Source organism: Colossoma macropomum, unplaced genomic scaffold (genome assembly GCF_904425465.1).
Source record: "Colossoma macropomum unplaced genomic scaffold, Colossoma_macropomum, whole genome shotgun sequence".
NCBI lineage: Eukaryota > Metazoa > Chordata > Actinopteri > Characiformes > Serrasalmidae > Colossoma > Colossoma macropomum.
In genome coordinates, this window is record NW_023494799.1 from 35,808,861 (window position 1) to 35,827,968 (window position 19,108).

The 19,108-nt window shown below is 41.6% G+C and overlaps 1 protein-coding gene across 1 annotated transcript in view; it reads left to right on the plus strand.

Moving 5' to 3' along the window:
- tead1b (TEA domain family member 1b) overlaps positions 1-19,108 on the plus strand; it is an 89,748-nt gene that overhangs the window by 21,690 nt on the left and 48,950 nt on the right. Inside the window, 1 exon segment of the mRNA XM_036587041.1 lies at positions 15,245-15,497. Within this exon segment, the coding sequence (XP_036442934.1) occupies positions 15,350-15,497 (148 nt within the window). The 5' untranslated portion in view covers positions 15,245-15,349.

The following is a 19,108-nucleotide window of genomic DNA, read 5'->3' on the forward strand; positions in this document are numbered from 1 at the left end:
CTTTAACCATGCCATGTCAAACACTCTCCAAGATAAACTGCAATAGGCCAGTTACAGTAATTACATAATCACGCAATTGTTTGAGATGATCACAGTTATTAGGGATGATCGCGGGCTGACTGCAGTCTTTTCCACAGTCGTTAGATTTTACAGTCATGTTATGCCGCAACATCCAAAATTAATAACTCAACAAATGAATTTTCTGTGCTTGGTTGAGGAAAAGCCTGACCACTTGAGGAAAGTCTGACCACTCGGTGGCCATCTTGGCAACGTCTCCAGGCAGTTATTTCCAGTCATACAAGACCAGACTCCTATCTCTTTGAACGGAGAGAGGCCTAAAAACTGAAAAAGGTCAAATTACCGTTTCAAAAATGTAGAAATCACTGGTGAAATCTGACAAAAATCTATAAATAAATCTACAAATGATAAATAGTTTGTTATGTTCGTCTCAAATAATGCTCAAAAAAGTGCTTTTCGGTGTTGTTCTGGTCGCTGTTCGTGCCCAGATCTCTATAACTGAGGGACGTTTTTGTGCTCATGGCTTTACCAGCAGGTTCTTTTTAGTGAAGGGCGGGACTTACGCCCATAAACGGACGCCATGTTTAGCCTTGTGAGCTTTCCCGTTCATTTTCCAGCCAGTGACCCGTCTCCTCCTGTATAACGTCCCTGGTTGAAGCAAATAAACGTAAGTAAAAGAAAGCAGGAAACGCCTTCATTGAGACACACCATGAAATAATGATTCATGAGATAAAAAAAGTAGTTCTAGGCTCCCGAGTGGCGCAACCGTCTAAGCGTTGGCCCTGTCATCAGGAGATCGCGAGTTCGATCCCTGGTGATGCTACAGCCGTCCGTAGCCAGGGAGTTCGAGAGAGCACAGTTGGCCTCGCTCTCTCTGGGTGGGTAGGATGGCCCCTCCTTCTCCCCCCATCACTCAGTACGATGCTAGTCAGCGCAGGCGTCTGTTAGCTGACGTAACAGATCTGGCGGTCGGCGCTTTCCTCCGAGCGCGTTCGGCTGTCCAGTGACGTTGCGTGAGCGGCGGTTAGAAAAGAAGCGGTGGTTGGCTTCACAGGTCTCGGAGGAAGCCTGTGTTAGCCTTCACCCTCCTAGCGTTGATAGCATCGTGTGACTGGGGGAGTCCTAACTAGCGGGTGGAATTGGAGACGACTAAATCGGGGAGAAAATCTCTAACGTTTACAGGGCAGCGCAAGTAAGTTGTTAACTTTTTAGCTGTGTAGCTAATTCTAGCTCGCAGAATGACTGTCAGTGTGTCCCAGTTCAGGGGCTGGATCCTTGGAAGGACGCGGTCTACGAAGGCGTGTCCTTCAAAGGCCACTTAGACCCGTAAAGGCTGAACCGAAATGAGACGGTCTGCCCTACGGTGGATTTGTGTCACAGCACTGCCTTTCCCGCCCTTACCGTCGTGCCACCAAACACCGCTCTTGTCAAGTTCTCTTAAAGTTCTTTAAAGATGGAGCCAGAAACTTTTTAGTTGTTTATTTCTTCTTTTTTTCATGTATTAGAGCTGGACCTGCTTTACCGACGGTTGCTGATGATGTTTTTTTTAGCCATTCGCCGCAGTTTAAACCCATTACATATATTTAAAAGTCGTCAGTCGCCGTTCGCTTCTCTGTTGATGTCGCCATGTTCTTGAATCCTCGCGGGCACGCAATGAACCTCGGGATATGTTGGCTGGTGAAAGGATGCACCCGTTGGATCCTTCGTTGCCATAGAAAAGAAGGACACGTTTCTTGGCCGCATACGAAGGAGCCTTCGAAATGAGACAGTCTAGTTGCGCCGCTGTGATGCAATCAGCCTTCAAATGCAGCCTCCGAAGGACGCAGCCCCTGAATTGAGACACACTGTGTATGTTCACATTAGGAAGCATCAATTCAAGAATGTTGCTTGGCGTTTGTGTCTTGTGGATGTGCTCAAAGCTTGTTGTTGCATATGGCTGTGCACACGGTCAAGCTTCTGCCAAGAAAACGTAAAGAAATATGTTTCAAATTTCAACTGTGGTGTAAGTTTACAAGTTTATAAGTTTGTCTTCCATTTTTGGTGCACAGCTATTGGGAATAGGAACCAAATGCCAGTAGGAGCAAAAAGTTCATAGAGCAGAAAATGGGGAATTTGTTTGGGCCAATCATTTAGATCAGGGGTATTTAATTAAAATTTAATGAGGTCCAGTTCGAGAAAATTTCCTCAAGCAAAGGTCCAGAACATCATAATGTCTGACTTGCCTCATGATTCAGTGCCATATACTGTTTACTGAAGTAGCCTAATAGGTATATCAACATCTTATGCAGTCAACAACTGAATGTCAAATCAAATACAGTACAATTCGGTAATATTTCAACAATATTTATTTATTTATTTATTTTCAGTCACTTTTCTCTTTTTAGATCACGCCATGTGAATTAACTTTGACTCACTTTCTTCTCCGACTGCTGTTTCTCGCCTCGTCCCTCCCCTGTGTGCGCGTCACTCACTCTAGTCTCAGTGCTCATTATGATGCACAGATCTGATTGGCTGAGTAGCGTCACGTCACAACAAATGCGATTGGTCTGTGAGTCTCCTGGGCTTCTAAAGCGAAACCGCAAAGGCTAGAAAAGCTACGCAGATTAAAATAGGACCACCCCGTCAAAATTAAATAATTGTCCATAGTTTAGCGGTTATAGGTCAAGGTCCGCATAGGACAGAGTCTGGGTCCAGACTTGGACTGCAGCCCACCTATTAGTGACCTCTGGTTTAGATTGATAGTTGAGAAAATTTCGATCCAACCAGAGTCGCTTACGGCAAAATCAAGCCTACGAATCGCGAAGTCTCGTACGAAATGACTGGTTGCCTCTCGCTTTGTCGCCGGCTAGTTTGAACATGCTTTGATAGCTTTTTCTAAGCTTATATTTCACATTAATGAGAATATATAGCTTTGATTGACTCCACACAGGACTGTGTGTAGCTGTAGGTGTTTGTTTGAGTAAACAGTTAGGCAGTAAGATGGCTAATCAGCTTATTTGCTTGCATTTTAATACAATGCATGAGCAAAAGGCGACAGATCGTAATTCACTGTTATTTATGATAATATTTATATTGTATTTTAGGCTAAACTGTCATGATTGTGAGCCCTAATCAGCCCTAATCACTGTGTGGTATTTTGTCTATATCCTGCAGTCCTTACAGATTCATCAGCCACAGATGTGACCCGGCTACGCTCTGCTAGGCCCTTTTTAGATTCAGGAACGGTGTGCTGGAGTCTGAGTACTCGGGGGGGCATTTTGCCTGGGAGGCCATGGTCTGTGTGTGTGTGTGTGTGTGTGTGCACACGTGTGAGGTGGGGGGGGGTGCATTAATACAGTTTACAGTACACAGACTTCTGCCAGTCTGCACAGTGAACAAAGCCAGCGATAATGCCCCATTCAGTTCAACATCACACGTTTCAAAGCTTTTGATGGATGACGTTTAAAGTCTCTTGTTCTCCTGGCGTATATTTTCCTTCATTAATCTCTTTTAAGCCTAGGTAGCAACCGTGTTTGATCTGAAGTATATTGTGGAGAAATTGTTTTAGATTTTCCTCTGTTATTACACGCCGGCGCGTTCGCTCGCAGCGCTGTGCGGTGCAGGTGTTCGCATTGTCGGAAGCACAGAAAAGCACTTGTTGCTCCATTACAGCATATTTTTTAATGAAGCAAGACAGAAAGGCTTCCAGACACATAATTTGTTCATTCTTGCCAAAGTACATTCTCATTAAGGGCTTTTTTGGTGCTTGTACATAGTTTCAGCCATTCTGCTTTTGAAGGCTTCTGAAATGCACTGCGGTTTCCTCTGAACATTAAATTAGGACATAGAACAACAAGCGAATGCTAGTTATCCTGGATAAATGCAGGGGAGTATTTTTGTGTTTGGAACGTTGTATTTGTGTAGTTTTAACGAATAACACTGAGCTGTTTTAGTTTACATTATTATATTTTGAACATTGCTTTTAATGAAGGCGCATTGGCACACATCGCTATTTGGAGACTTTCAGTGTTACTCAGTGCTGCAGTTGGCATTTTCCTATTACTACATTAAATTAAACCTGGAACCAGACCCCAAAATTCAACAAACTCCCTTTGAATGCTTCTAAATTAAGTATTTGCCGGTGAAAACTATGGATATGCATTAACCATTCCAGGTGTCAGTGTTTGAATACTGAAATCGCTGTTTGGGTATTGGTTACACGCATTGCAGAAAGTCAAGAAAAAATATACAGGCCAGGAATTCATTGCAATGCTGTTAAATTAGAAGTGTGAAAGTTTTGCTCTTATTAAAAGCTGCACTATGCAAGCCTTTTTTGTTAAAATTGTAAGAAATAGCGTTAATGAGAATATGGTGTGTGGTTAAAATATGTTTTTACCACATTATATGTCTTTATGTATTAACACCGCACACAGGCTCAGAAAGAAGATCCGTCTTTATGTTTAGGTCAAAATCAGTGTTACACTGTCTGTGTTTACATGTGAAGATTTTTGCCAATCCGATTGAATACAATCCAGTTATAGATTGAAACTGAGGTGTTTATGCTCACTCTACTCAACAATCTGATGGAAAACCTCTGTTTTCATGCTCACTACAAGTAATCCGATCCAAAATGACGCGCATGCGTAGAACCGCTTAGTGTAGACGTTACCATGACAACCAGCATCACATGAGTCCAGTCAGAGTGAGATGAGCAGCAGTGAGCAGTGCTTCTGTTTTCAATTGCTTTAAAATGATGTCAGACTCAGGAAAACGTCCTTCACATGTCCTTATTAAAGAAGGCCGAGAGGAAGACGTCGTGTTCTGAGACACATAAGCTGGACGTCCGTCCCACCGCCGTCTTTTAAAGATCAGAGCATAAACTTCGTCTCCTCTGCAGACCAGTTTCTGCTCCACCATGTTGAACGGTATAAACTTTCACTATGACGTGACGAACATGATCAGAACTGACCTAAACTTTCCGATAGGGAATGTAATCAGATACAGACGTTTACACGGATATTATTCTTCTCTTTAACGGATTATTTTCAGGATTGCCCACCTCGTTCAATGGATACAAACTGGATTCCGAATGGCCTCAATTGGACTAGACCATTCAGATTGAGGTGTATACATGGACGTATTCTATTCCGATTGAGCCATTAGTCGGATTATTTATGGATTATTACGCTGCATGTAAACGTGGCTATTGATGAAGGTATGGTGACAATACTAGACAATTCACTAACATCCTCAGGAGACACATCCTTCACACGTTTTAAATAAGCTCTCCTTCAATACATGCCTGCAGTCAAATTCATCTGCTTGGGGAAAAAGTCGAAGCACAACCGACGTTATGAAATTACACATTTCTATCAGAGAGGTCTCCAAATCCTAGATCTTACGTAGTGTAGCTTTAAGCTTAAGTAAGTAAGAGTATTATATTATACTACGCAACATGACTGCATTAAAATGAGTGTGTTGCCAAAGACATCTTGGTAAGGACACCATGGAGAAGTCAGAGATAGTGTGGCTGTAATTAGTCTAAACACTCCAGCTGCCGTTACGGAGAACCAAACCAATTAAACAATGTTTCTATGTCATCAGTGTTGCGTTGGCAAACTAACATGCTGACACTTCATCCAGTGAAGAGGAAAAACTTAGAAGATGAATCATCACTGACGAGTCATTACGGCTGCACTCGCTTTAGTTGTAGCATCATGAGCTGATCTGATGGGTCAGTCTCTGTTACTCAAGCGCAGTGACCAAAACATTTCCATTGACTGTTTTTGAACCCTAAGACGTTTTCAGATGTGTGCCCGAATGTCTGAACTGCTTAAAACGGTTCGCCTGACCAGTATAACGTTAGCTCTGAGTCTTCAGTTCATCAGGCTGTGTGCCTTCACATATTTGCTGAAGAAAAGAAAGTCAAATACTCCTTGAAGAGGCAAAATCCGCTATAATGAATCTGGCCTCTCCGACGCTGTTCACTGATTAAGTTTAGTTCAGTGTGTCAGGCCTATTGTGTAGGATTATGGCAGTTAACTCTGTTAAAAAATACCACAGAATCCGAAAAAGAACGAAAATTACTCTTCGATTCTCTTCTCAGAGGAAAAGAAATCTCTGGTTAGAACGTGACGGGTGGAACTAAGAAGCACAGTTCACGATTATAGTAGCTCAAATACTTTTATATGGGTATACAGTGACCTTCTCGGTAGATTGTGTAAGTTTTTGACATAATTTGAAAATACCTGTTGCCCTTTTACATTGTGTGTAAATTTCATAATGAATGGACCAAAAGAAACGGCCCAAAATATTCTGGTTCCATTGACTTCCATTAAAAGTAAAGCATGTTTTTTCCTTCTCCTGTAAAGTTACCATTTTGGAGATACGAGGTTTTATTCCAGCAACATCGATTTATGACTATAAGGTGTAATAATGCACGACAGACTTCTTGCAGGCTAAAGCTGTGCAAGCTGTATGGACCCACTCTATAGGCCTCTGTGCCTCATCCCTGTGGAATGATATCCGTGTCGTCTGTTTGTCTGACATGCTCAGCTTGCCCTAAGAGCCGAGAGTAACCACAGTATATTGTTGCAACACTAATCTCTCCCTTCCATCTGTCACCGAGGCTTGTACAAGCAGCATCACCTCAGCATCATCTGGAGACATATTGCACGAATCACAACACTCTGCGGCTCCTTTCTCACATGCAAATCCAGCCTAGCGTATCCCAGCCGGCCTATGATAGAAAATAAGGGCGGGCGATGTGGAAAAAATGTAACATCGCGATACTTAAAGGCGGATTCCGACCTTAATGTGGCGATTGATATGGCATTTGTCATGTTGTGTAATATGCCGTAGTGCAGCATTATATCCCTCAGAATCATTGGTTTGACAGATTTCATGGTTTGGTATTTATTTGTGTTCTGGTCTGTCGGTATTCTCTCACTGCAGTTCCCAACATGCATTGCACAGAAAGGTCACAATGCATTAAGAGTCCCTCCCATGATGATCAACTTTTTAGCTTTCTTTTGCATTAGCCAGGAATTTTTTATTTTTAAAAGCATTCTGTCCTTGAATATCTGCCCCCGTCATCAGAACGGAGCTTTTATAGTCTTTAAACCTGAAGATCACTCTAAAGACTAGAGTGGCAAAGCTGAAGGAGACGAGTAAGCATGTTTACAACAGACTAGTAGTGGGTGGTGAAATTATAAATGTGTATCATGGTATAATTTAAGATTTCTGGTAGGCTTTGTTGTATATCAAAAATTGGTCACACTGTATTTGACTGGTCCACTGTAGATGCATTGTAGATGCTCAGTATACCTTTAAGGAACATTCAACTAAATATCTATTAGATGTAACTTGAAACTCAGTGTAGAAGATTGTATTAAATCTGTCCCTAAACCTAACCCTAACCTCAAGGCAAGACCTACACCTGGTCCTAAACCTCACCCTTACCATAATGTTGAAAATCAGCTCAGTATCACCAGGGAGTTTGTTAATAACTCAAGTACACTGTAAGATCATCTATAGGGGACCGTCCAAATAAAGTGTGACCAAAAGTTTTAGTTGCTTAAATAAATTTAACAGTGGCTCACTATTCTGGAAAGTCCCTTCACTTTTTTACAAGTAAAAAAGTAAAAGTTTTTTTTTATCGTGCAAAATAATAAAAAGAAAGCTGAACAATATAAAAAACTGTCAGTATTGCTTTTACTAGCACCACACGTCCAGCAAAAATGCTGCTAAACGTTGTTACAGCAAGTCAAGCCGGCTTCTTATTTGACAGCTTTTCGTATGAATTTTCTACCTGAATTTTACCACCTTAATGGAACCGCTGCATCGATTGATGTACAATGGAAACCTCGAATGAGAAGTCAATGTCAGCTGTGTCGAATTTCTCAAGTGATCTGTTTGCGTACGTGCGCCCCGTAGACGTGTGCCTATGGATGTCAGACAGTTAGCTTCTCCGGCACTACTGGAGATTCACTCAGAGTGAGTAAACAATCTTATGGCTCATTTCCATGTTAAGGCTAAACCCTAAAAGACTGGTCATTGCTTTATGTCCACTGCCTTTTTAACAAAGTGGGCTACTTCACATGTATATACTAGACAGCGAGAGGCGATTGGGGGTTTGCTGTGTTACAGCTGTGTGACTGAAACGTCCATGACAAACCATTCAGCTAAACGGGCTAACATGCAACATGCTGTTTGTGCGTCACGTTATCTGTACCTATTTGTGGCATAACGGTATAACGTTTATGACAAAATTCATACCCGAAAAAGAATATCAACCGATATACCACGCACTCCTACAACAGATATAGAAGAGGTTACAATTATTTATTTCAGCAGGAGTGCCAAATATATACTAACAAAGAAGGAATTAAGAGAAAAATAAAAAATTTATTAAAGCAAAATGACGTAATTGGTTGGACAACTACTTGCTACTGTGCAGTTATGCAGTTAATGTATCACTGTTGAAGAAAACCTTATATCTCCATTTTTGTCGTTTTTCAGTTTTGACGTAATGTGAAAATGCCCGTTGCCCTTTATATTGTGTGTAAATTTCATGATGAATGGACTAAAATAAACGGCCCAAAACGACTTGGTAAAAATTCCGGTTCCACTGACTTCCATTAAAATCAAAGTATGTTTTTTCCTTCTCCTGTAAAGTTACCATTTTGGAGATGGAGGTTTTCTTCCAACATCATCGATTTGCTTGTCGCCCCCTATAATTGGTCTAATTCTGTCTTTTTTACGATACATGCTGTTCAGTGTTGCAGTACTGATGATGCTCATTATATATTTAGAAAAGCGCACTGTGGTGTCATTTAGCAAGATAACAATAACGTCATTATTGCCCACGTCTAATGAAGACTGGTTTCATCTAGTCAGCAGTAGTTGATGATCTGGAATATATGGCATTCCTGGCTCCCTAAATACCTGCATCTGTATTGTTATGGTTTTCTCTGAATTAGTGTACTTGGATGCAACAGAAAGGCCCATTTAACAGTAAATTGATGCTAATGAGTTGTCTGTGCGCAGGTGTACTGCTACAGTATATTAGTTTGTTAGGAAAAGAAACACAGTTCCCCCGTTCTCAGAGCTCGCCCATCTCACAGAACGGACAAGTGGGCTCAGTAAACATGTAGCTTCTGTTTGTCTCTACTTAGACAAGACGCGTTAGAATTCACAGCTTTGCGTCGAATAGTTTTCAAGGCCGGTCATGATTACATATAAGATGAGCACTTAAAGAGAGTCTTCTTTGTTCTTTTTCAAGCCCTCCTTGATCTTGTGAATGTCTTTATTATGAGGAAGACGAGGGAACGCCAGCAGATAAGATTAAACCCTAATCATGCTCCCATTTTATGCATTTTAACATAACACAATCACGCAGGGCTCTTGAACTCGGGAGGAAATTATCATTCTTTTAGGCAGGATTGATCTGGCGCTCTCCTGGGGGATCTTCTGTATGAAATTGTGGCAGAGGTAAATCAGTTAAGTTGATTTATCGAAGCGTAAATGACCACAGAGGGACTAAAGCCATGTACCGTGATTAGGCTGTTTTTAGACTATTGATTTCTGCTCTGAATGTTCTTTAACACTTGTTCCTGATGTATGTTGCCTTTGCACCACTTAGCAACTCAACAGTCTTGCAGATTAGTCAGATGTCAGTAGTAATGGATGTTAATGTTGTATTAAAAAGTGTGGAAGATGTTTATTTTAGATGTATTAAAAATGATTAATGTATGATTTGATTTGTGCGTTATTTGGACGCACGGTACTGTGCAAAAATCACCCTTTATTTATTTCATTTCCTGTCCAAACAGCCGTTAAAGGAAGCTTACGTATAAGGAACAGAAAACTACACAAAAGCCTTAATAAATAAATATAATATCAGATTGTTCAATATTTTGAGTTTCCACCCTTTGCCTTCATTACATCTACTCTTTCTGGGAGACTTGCTTTCAGTTTTTCAAAGAAATCTGCTGGAATATTTTTCCACACCTCCAAAGGTCTTGGATCCATTTTCTACTTCTCAAGAACCAAACGATCCCAAAGACAGTGAGTGCATTTGCGTGCACTCAATAACCCGATCGTAATCGGATTTCTGCAGTTATCCAATTATTCAAATGGTCATGTAAACACCATCTAGAAATCTGATTGAGAAATCAGAGGTTGGATTTTAGCTAAGTAATCAGATTTCTCAGTGCATGTGAACTCTTACTCTGATTTCTTTCGGATTTCTCAGCCTGCGTCACGGTCGTACGCGAGAGCAGACGGTGGCTGTCGCGAGACGCAGTAAAACACTTTTGGAGAGAAGCTAAAACCAAACATGAAACAAAGGATTTAAATATTCTTCATCTTCTAGATGATGTTTGTTTGTGTTTTCAGGTAAAGCGGCGCGATATTTACGTCTCGTCTTCTTCTGTGAGTTTATTGGCCGGTTGCAAAGCAGAAATGTGATTACTGTCTGACTCATGCAGACCTGGAGTTTCCCCATTATCTGATTACTCAAGAGCATGTAAACGCGTTGATCGGATTACTGACAAAATCTGATTTTCCTGCAGTTATCGGATTATTAAGTGCATGTAAACGCACCCATTCATTGATATGCTGAGAGCACCAGCAGCTTCTTTGTTTAACGTGTCTCCTTTTCTCAGTCAGGCTTCCTGACAGCTACACATCCTTTCAGACCCATAGCGCTGAGTCGTCTAGAAACACCTGTGGATTTTTGATCTCTCAGAGATGAAAACATTGTACTGTTTGGTGTCTACCAGGTCTCGCATGTTCCTCCCGTTTTCTCTGTATCTTTTTGCATTTTTTTTTTATTAGTCCCCTTTTTTTCCCCTTTGACTTTTACTTCCTTATGAGTTATTTTATACCTAATCTCCCCCAAAATATCTCCTGATCAGATTAATAAAATGTACTTAATAGCTGTTCTTGACTATTAATGAAATAAATGAAGGGTGGTCTCTGGCTTTGCACTGTGCTGTACCCTTTTTTGTTTCCCAGTTATTGATTGCTAATTAATTCAGACGTAACAATCAGAGAAACGTTTCTAGAGACTGCAGTGAAAGACTATTCGTGGTTTATACTGACCGGCCTGCATGTTCCTCTGTTTGTACGCTTGTTGGTTCAGGTGGGACATATTACTAATCAAGTTTAAGTGTTTGTCTGAGTGTGTACGTTTATTCTTAGGTCTGATTATCGTGGCGACGCACAACTGACTTCATACGTTCGTTTGCACTTCAGGACAACAAGACGCAAGTTGTTTACTGAGGTTGAATCGTTACTGAGTTCGACATGTCGCGCTGCTGCTTTTGGTAGCATTTCTAATTAATGTCCATTGATTGCGCGGGAGCATGATTCATTTGGCTAATTGGGCTGTTTTGGGGTTCAGTCCTGAGCTAATTACAATTTTTAACAGCCAGACAATTTATATGACCGGTCACTGTTACGCATACCTTGGATTAGATCTGCCATCTCACCAGTTTAAGTAGTTATTCCACGTTTACAGTTTACTGCAACATTTATTGAAGGTGCTATAAACAGAGGCATTTGCAGTTTAAAGGATCTTATTGATAGCATCAGTGAAAAAGCAGCCAACAAATTAAGTTGTGTTCTGGCTTCGTCACTTCATTGCAAGAAGGGAAACATTCGAAAGACAGTAGAGACTAAACTTATGGAAGGCGATGCATAATTGAAGTCTAAAGTACAGCAGAAGACAGTTTTTAATGAGCTGAACTTGCCTGGCACATGAGCACAGCAGTGAAAATAGCCTGTAGAATAAACGCCACTCTTATCTGAGCCATTTTTCCCCCAAACTGCTGGGAATTGTTCAAAAGAAACCTCAAGTTAACTTTCTAGCACTTGATTAAAAAAAAGGTTTAGTTGAAAGCCAAGGACTTTTACCTTGGAAATACCTGGCAGTGATGATTTCCGGGCAAGAAAAGGTGGGAAATCATGATAAAGTGCTTAATTCTGAAGATTATATGCTTTAAAATAATTTGATGAGTGGAAGTGGTTAAAATAGTGGTTCGCTGTAGCCTGACAGGCTGGGCCTGTATTCATAATAACATGGGAAAGACTTATTTTTATAGGCCTCACACTGTTCTTTTCAATCAGGTTACTACGATGCGTGTTTATTATGTGTAAGATGAATCTACAGACCCGTGTAAACCACAACCTCCTTATGTTTCGTAGCTGTGGTCACCTCAGGCCGGCTAAAAAACCATGGGGGGAGTGTTGTGCGCTTGTATTTGTATGTGATGTTGTTGAACAGCGAGGCGAGGATTAATAATTCATCAGCTGCTGCAGCATAGCGGTATTCATTTCCTTGTGTGACGTGCCGGGGGCAACCACCTGTGGAAGTGGGGGCCGTCACCGGAACGTGCAGGCCCATGAGCTCACCGGACAACTGAAATGTCAGTGTTGTCCTGCAGGGGAAACGCTAGCAGGCACAACAGACATGCCCAGACGCCGTGTTAGTCTGTCTATGTGAAGTAGGCCACTCAAAGGAAGGAGCACCAAGTGCAGCCGTTTTTTTCTTTTTTTTCCGTGCGGCTTTCTGTTTCCATATGGAAGCTAACAGGAGAGGACATCCTGAAGTAAACATGTTTATCCACACTGGGCTCCTGAGCACGTCCCTAACCTCTCCATCTTTAAACAGTTTGCACTGCTAAGCAGCTAAAAACGTGGTTGGAAGACAAGTGACTGTGCCGAAACGACCACAGTATGTTCGTCGCAGTGCTGGAAGTGATTACCAGTGTAGTTCGTTATGCAGTCAGGGTTGGGGGTTGGGGGGGGGTGAGTGTGGGGGGGGGTGGGCTAGAGCAAGTCTGAAGGCCCGAACCATTTAGTGGTCAGAGCGGGGAGGCTTTTTTTCCCCCTCTCTCATCAGTCTGTGAGTAGGTTCTGCAGTGTCAGCATTCAGTGCACAAAAACGGAATTCAGGAAAAGCTCCGTCCGCAATCCAGCTTTTTTCCCCCCCCTTTTTTCCCCCCCGACAGCTTGCTCCCTCCTCCCCCGTCATGAACTGACATTCTAGAAGAAACATATGCTGCTGGTCCCACTTCACAACAGCTTGCGCTGCCTGAATGGGAACAGGCCGAGAGAGGAAGCGCTCGGCTGGGGGATGGGGGGGATGTGGGGATGGGGCGGGGCCAGGTTGGTGCAACTCACGCTCAGGGGGTGGGACTTGCACAAGTCCTCATGTTTATGACGCTTCACTATTAGTGGGGTTTTAGTTGTGGTGGGCGATGTGACAAACATAATATCATGACATTCTAACCTCTTCAACTCCTTGAGACCACCGGTGGTTCCAAAACGCACTTCGTCATATTCTTCATAACTTTCATATTTCATAAGCTACATTCAGAAGGTGGGGGTCGTATGAGAGCTGTAACTGTCTTCTTTCCAGTCAAATAGATGGGTGATGTAATTTTAAACCCTTATAATAAAAGAAGCTGAACTCACAATTTTTTTTTTCTACTGAAAGTCGACCCATTTTTCCACAAATCTGGGCTATAAACTATAAACAGAACCTACTTTGCTTTTAATGTAAGTCAATGGAACCAGAAGTCTTTTTGGGCCATTTCTTTTGGTCCAGTCGTCATGAAATTTACATACAGAGTAAAGAGCAACAGGCATTTTCACATTCAAAACTGATTTAAAATGCGTCAAAAACTGAAAAACAACAAAAAATGGACATACAATGTTTTGACAGCAGCGATATATTCCATTTACATTTTATTTACGTTCTTCATCCACAGGTTTAAGTCCAACTTCAGACTTTTTCCTGTTAACTTCGACGATGAAATGATCTCACTCTTTTTTGTCACTGCAAAAAAACACTCGATCCACTCCGTAGGGTCTGTATTCCTTGTGTGCTGTTCTTTCTTACCAGACTAGGATGATGTGTGTATCTTGTTTGACACTGTTTGCTTACACTACCGAAACACAAGGAGCATGAAAGTCTTGCATTGATTCAGCCAAATCTGAATGGGAAAACCAGATTCTCCTTGGATAGAATCAGGGTTCCTTTATTTCATTTGGAGTTGGAAGTGATACTGATATTGCTCGGGATGTTTTGGAAGCAGGGGCGCTGCGCTTTACACAATCGGCCGACATGATTTCCATCCAGATTTAAGGGGCCGTTTGAAGGTCCAGACAGCTGGCCTGAAATTGGCTCGCCTGATAAAGCCCTTTTTAAAGAAGAAAGTCTGCTGCTTTACGGGAGATGCCAGGTGGTTTTGGGCGAGTGTTTTAAGATTATACGCCTGCTGCCTCCTCGTCCGAGCCATCTCATTTCTCAAGGCAATTGGATCGTACTTGGAGTACGCTGAGGTGCGTGCCTCTGAGAAAATAGAAACACGATCTTAATATCTGAGAAATGAGAATCCCCTTTTGAGGGCCAGTTCAGTTGTTTTCAGTGCTAAATAAGGGAATTAAAGTCAAATGTTTGAATGCTTGATGCTGTCTTAACCCCTTAAAATCCCAGGCTTATTACATACTAAGGCTTATTATTCAGTAATAACTGTGGCCGTGGTCGTTTAAGGGGTTAAATAAAACGCATGCTGTTATGTTTTGTTTATTGTTGGATTGTGAAAGGTCTTCAATGACCACCTTAAAACTCCTGAATTTGTGTGCCCTTTGAAAAAGAGGCTTGTTTGTTTGGTCCTCATTCTTCTTCTGGGACTTGTGGCCTCTGATGTAGCCGTCTGTGTTGACATGAAAATGTTTTAATAACCTGAAACCCTTGATAACTAATTATATTAATAGAAACTAATGATACTAATAGAAGAAAACAGCCTAAACCTGCATAGCTGGTCACTACCAAAACCAGCATATGTTGCGTTTTGGATGCTGGTATGCTGGCCAACCAGTATGACCATGATGGGTGACCAGCTAAACCACCGCCAGACCACCCTAAACCACCTTAAACTAGCTTAGACCAGCATGGAATTCAGCAAGGAATACTGGCTGGTATCATTTATGGTCAAAAAAACAATAGTTAATCTTTTTACTGACTGATTTATATGAAGTTGTCAATATTTGAGACACTTTACAGTTTAACCTTAAAACAGGTAAACAACATGGTCACACATGATCTCTCAAACGAGCGACTTTAAAGTCTATCGTTTGTACTACTTAACAAAAGCATCCAAACAGCGCCAAACAGAGTATCAGTCCGGCTCTAATGGAGACTGACCACCACTTCTGTGCTTGTCACCTCCTCCAGGTCTCACCCTAGAGTGCTCCAGGCTTCGGCTTGGAGGTCCCAACCGCCACCATTGATCCCAGCAGCTGGAGTGGCAGTGAAAGTCCTGCCGAGGACATCGAGAGGATGAGCGACTCGGCAGACAAGCCGATGGACAATGACGCCGAGGGCGTGTGGAGCCCTGACATCGAGCAGAGCTTCCAGGAGGCCCTGGCCATCTATCCGCCCTGCGGCCGCCGCAAGATCATCCTATCAGACGAGGGCAAGATGTATGGTAAGAACTCTGCTTTTTGGCTTAAACATAGGGGTGGAGGTGTATCAGCGGCCAGTACATTATCCCAATATTGTTGGGAAAATTTTTATCTCAGGTACAATTAGGTTTATGTATATATTGGAATGATATTGGAATTATGGCTGCTAATTACAGTTGATAGTTCGCTGCCTCATTTTTGCTTGCTGGCACACGGGCCACACTCTGGTGCTTTGGAGTGGAAAATACAGTCCATTTCCAGTCAAGCAAAGAGGGAAATGTACTAAAGACATTCAACACCACTAGTTTAGTCATTTGAACACTCATTCTCCCTGTATGTTGTATGTCACTGTATGGTGTATATGGGTTATAGTTTGAACTTATTTAATAACATAAAAACACACAGTTATCAGTTATTGGTATTGGGACCGTTGTATGCTAAAGTTTGGGTGCCCCTGGTCAAATGATATATTTTGATGATTTTCTAAGTCAGAATAACTCACATTTTAATGCACAGTTACTGTTTGCTTGCTCAATTTAACATATTTAACATAGAATGTGGCCTGTGCAAACATTATGGCACATTTCATTTCTTTTATTTTCTTCCAATGGGTTAAATTCAGCAAAATAAATAGAAATTGTGCTTTAAATTTGCAGAAAAATTGTCAAATGTAAGTTTGTTTACTATATTTTCACTTAGAAAGTCAACAAAATATCAATATTGGCCCAGAAATACCATATTTTTGCATGGACCGGCAATCAAAGTTGACCCTTTTTATGTTAGTTTGTCTCCCTGGTCATGTTTAGCAATTCATCATATCACTTAAAAGACAAAATTCTTGTTTTCTTAAAATTTTCCATCCGAATATAAAGACTTTTGCCCATTTTTCTTACTTGTGATTGTCACTGCGCACCAGCAAACCAGTAATATTGTGTTTTACCTCCCGCTCCCTACCATTCACTGAGCAAGACCCTCTCTGATTTTCCAGTTCACGTTGACTTAAAATAGTACTTTAAGCCAAAATCACACCTTCCTTTTCATAGCGGCTCAGCCAGCACCTCTTAAACGATACCGAGGCAGAGATCTCACAGCTCATAAGACAGCTTCTTAGAAAAATCTCACAATTAAATTAGTCCAAAGAGCTTCATGTGACACAGACCCGCCAGGTGACCTCCACCCCGCTGGGCACCTTGATCCACCCAGGAGAGGACAGAGGGAGGTGAGAAACGGAACAGCGGATTCCGAGGAAGCAGGCAGTAGAATGTGAGCGTAATTGTCAATCAGGAATTAATGTGTTATCTCGCTCGGCCTCGGTGGCAGCGGCGTGCTCATTCACCGGGCTGTCGCGAAGGAGTCAGAGTCTATAAGTAAAGCAGCATGAACTATTAGTCAGGAGCAGATGGTACTGCGGCTGCCACCAGCTGTGCCCCCCCCCTCCTCCTTCCAGACCCCCTCCAAAATCCTGGCTGGGTGATGTCATGGAAAGAGGGCATATTTTCTTTCTGCAGCGTTGGAGTCTCTCACAGCCTGTCAGTGTCAAGTGAAAGCAGAAGGCCCTCGGGGTGTTCTTCGCAGCTGTCATGTGACCCCTCTGGCCAAATGAAATGTAAAGTTTAGGAGTCACAGCGATGGCCCTCAGCTGCCTCTACAAAGAGGGGCTTCAGAGCACACAAGACCACCCCCTCTCTCCACCTCCCTCTCCCCATGCTACAGCCCCTCCTCCTCTTACACTAGGAGTGCCAGAGAAACTCACTCACTCTCTCCCTCTGCCCGGGATTAAAGCATGACAAATGGGTCGTCCCAGTGAGTTTTAAATGATTAACGCCAAGTACGGGGCCTGCTAGCGCTCAGTGGTTTGGAGATCCGAAAAGAAAGCCGCACTTTGTTGGTGTAATCGATAAAGCCTTGAAAACGTAATAGAAAACAAAAACTAATTAAAAATTAAAATAAAAGTAGAACATATAGTAATATTGTGATGTGTGATCACAATATTAGATTTAAAATGAGAAGTTATGTTTACTTTGCCTGTTTTTGTTTGTACCTTTTGTTTCAGCTAATTAAAGGCTGTGTATATACTAGACCTGCATTTTTAGTAAAGTTATAATCATAGTATTTTTTAATATATACTGTTCAATAAATACATTTAATAAATAAAAATAAAACTTGATGAGTACTTTGGAGCACATGTCTATCATATTCAGCTGTCCAAATTGTGTATTATAACTTGTTTTACATTGTTGGTTTAAACTAAAGGAACTGCTATTAACCTACAGTGGTATGCAAAAGTTTGGGCACCCCTGATCAAAACACATATTGATTTTCTAAGAGAAAATGTGCATTAAAGAAAAAATCAGCAGGAAATGTTAATTCACAGTTACTGTTTATTTGCTGAATTCAACATATTGGGTAAAAAAAAATACATTGTGGGCTGTGCACAAGTTATGTATATTTTGTATTTATTTTTTTCCAAATAAGTAGAAGTTGTGCACAAAAATTAGCAGATAAATAACAAATAAAAAAAAATCTCTTCCCTGTCGAGGATGTTTGAACTCATTTTCACTTAGAAAATCAAAAAAAATGTAACACGCAGCAGCAAAAGCTGTTCGAAAAATAGTTCAGTGTTAAGTTGTCAAGATAGCGATATCTTAAGTTTGTGTTTGTATTGTGTGCGGCTCTGGATCCGCGGTGACCTGTCTGAGTGTACAGGGATTGAGCAGAGGTCAGCTGTGCCAGATGTTCAGGGTGTCCGGTTGCATGTTTACTCAACAGCTTTGTCCATCTCAGCCTCTGGTGTAGCGTTTCCCAGACCACAGAGAGGCAGCAGAGAAGAGAGAGGCTTTTGGAAAGCGCTCATTAGCACACATGGCTGCGTGCTGAACGTATTGACCACATATTGTGGATTAATTGTGTGTTGTTTTTTTCTTTCCTGTTTAACATGGGTCTCAAAATATTTTAGACAGCTATGTTTTTTAGTGTTTGCAGACCTCAGTCTTGGCCTGAGGGGCTTCAGCGTCTCTCTTACCTTGGTGTAAACAGAGAGGTCGTAAAAAAGATTTGTTAAACAAATTGTCTCAGGCTTTTAGGGAGCTACGAATTTGTGGGAAAAGAAGTGAAAGAGACTATGGGGCGGCCAAGCTGTGGCACATTTTTGGCGTGGCAGGTCGACAGCTAGCTTGAGCTAGGGCTCCAACTAATGGTTCCTTGTAACATATTGAACATTTCATCTCCATATTGAATCAGTTAATGTCCCTTTGCTGCTGAAACTCAAACTTCTGTCTGTATGAAAAGGGATTTTTCTGTTATGGCACAACGAAATAACGGAACCCCAACGCTTCGTGTACTTTATCAGCATTACTCATGTATCATATGAGTGATATAGAGAATTTGTAGGCCTTGGATGGCACTTTTTAAGTCAATTGTGAAGAGTACATGGAGGCCCGAACTCAACAAATGACTGAGAAAAGACGTTGTAGCTGCTTAAACTATTTTCTTTGTATTTTAAAGTGGACATGCTGTGTTTTTTAAGTAAACAATGTACTGGCAATAAAGATCCACATCAAGATTTTTTTCATAATGACTATTATTCAAGCTAGAAGTGTTTTACTGGAGGAGTCTGTCGTATAATTACAGTTAC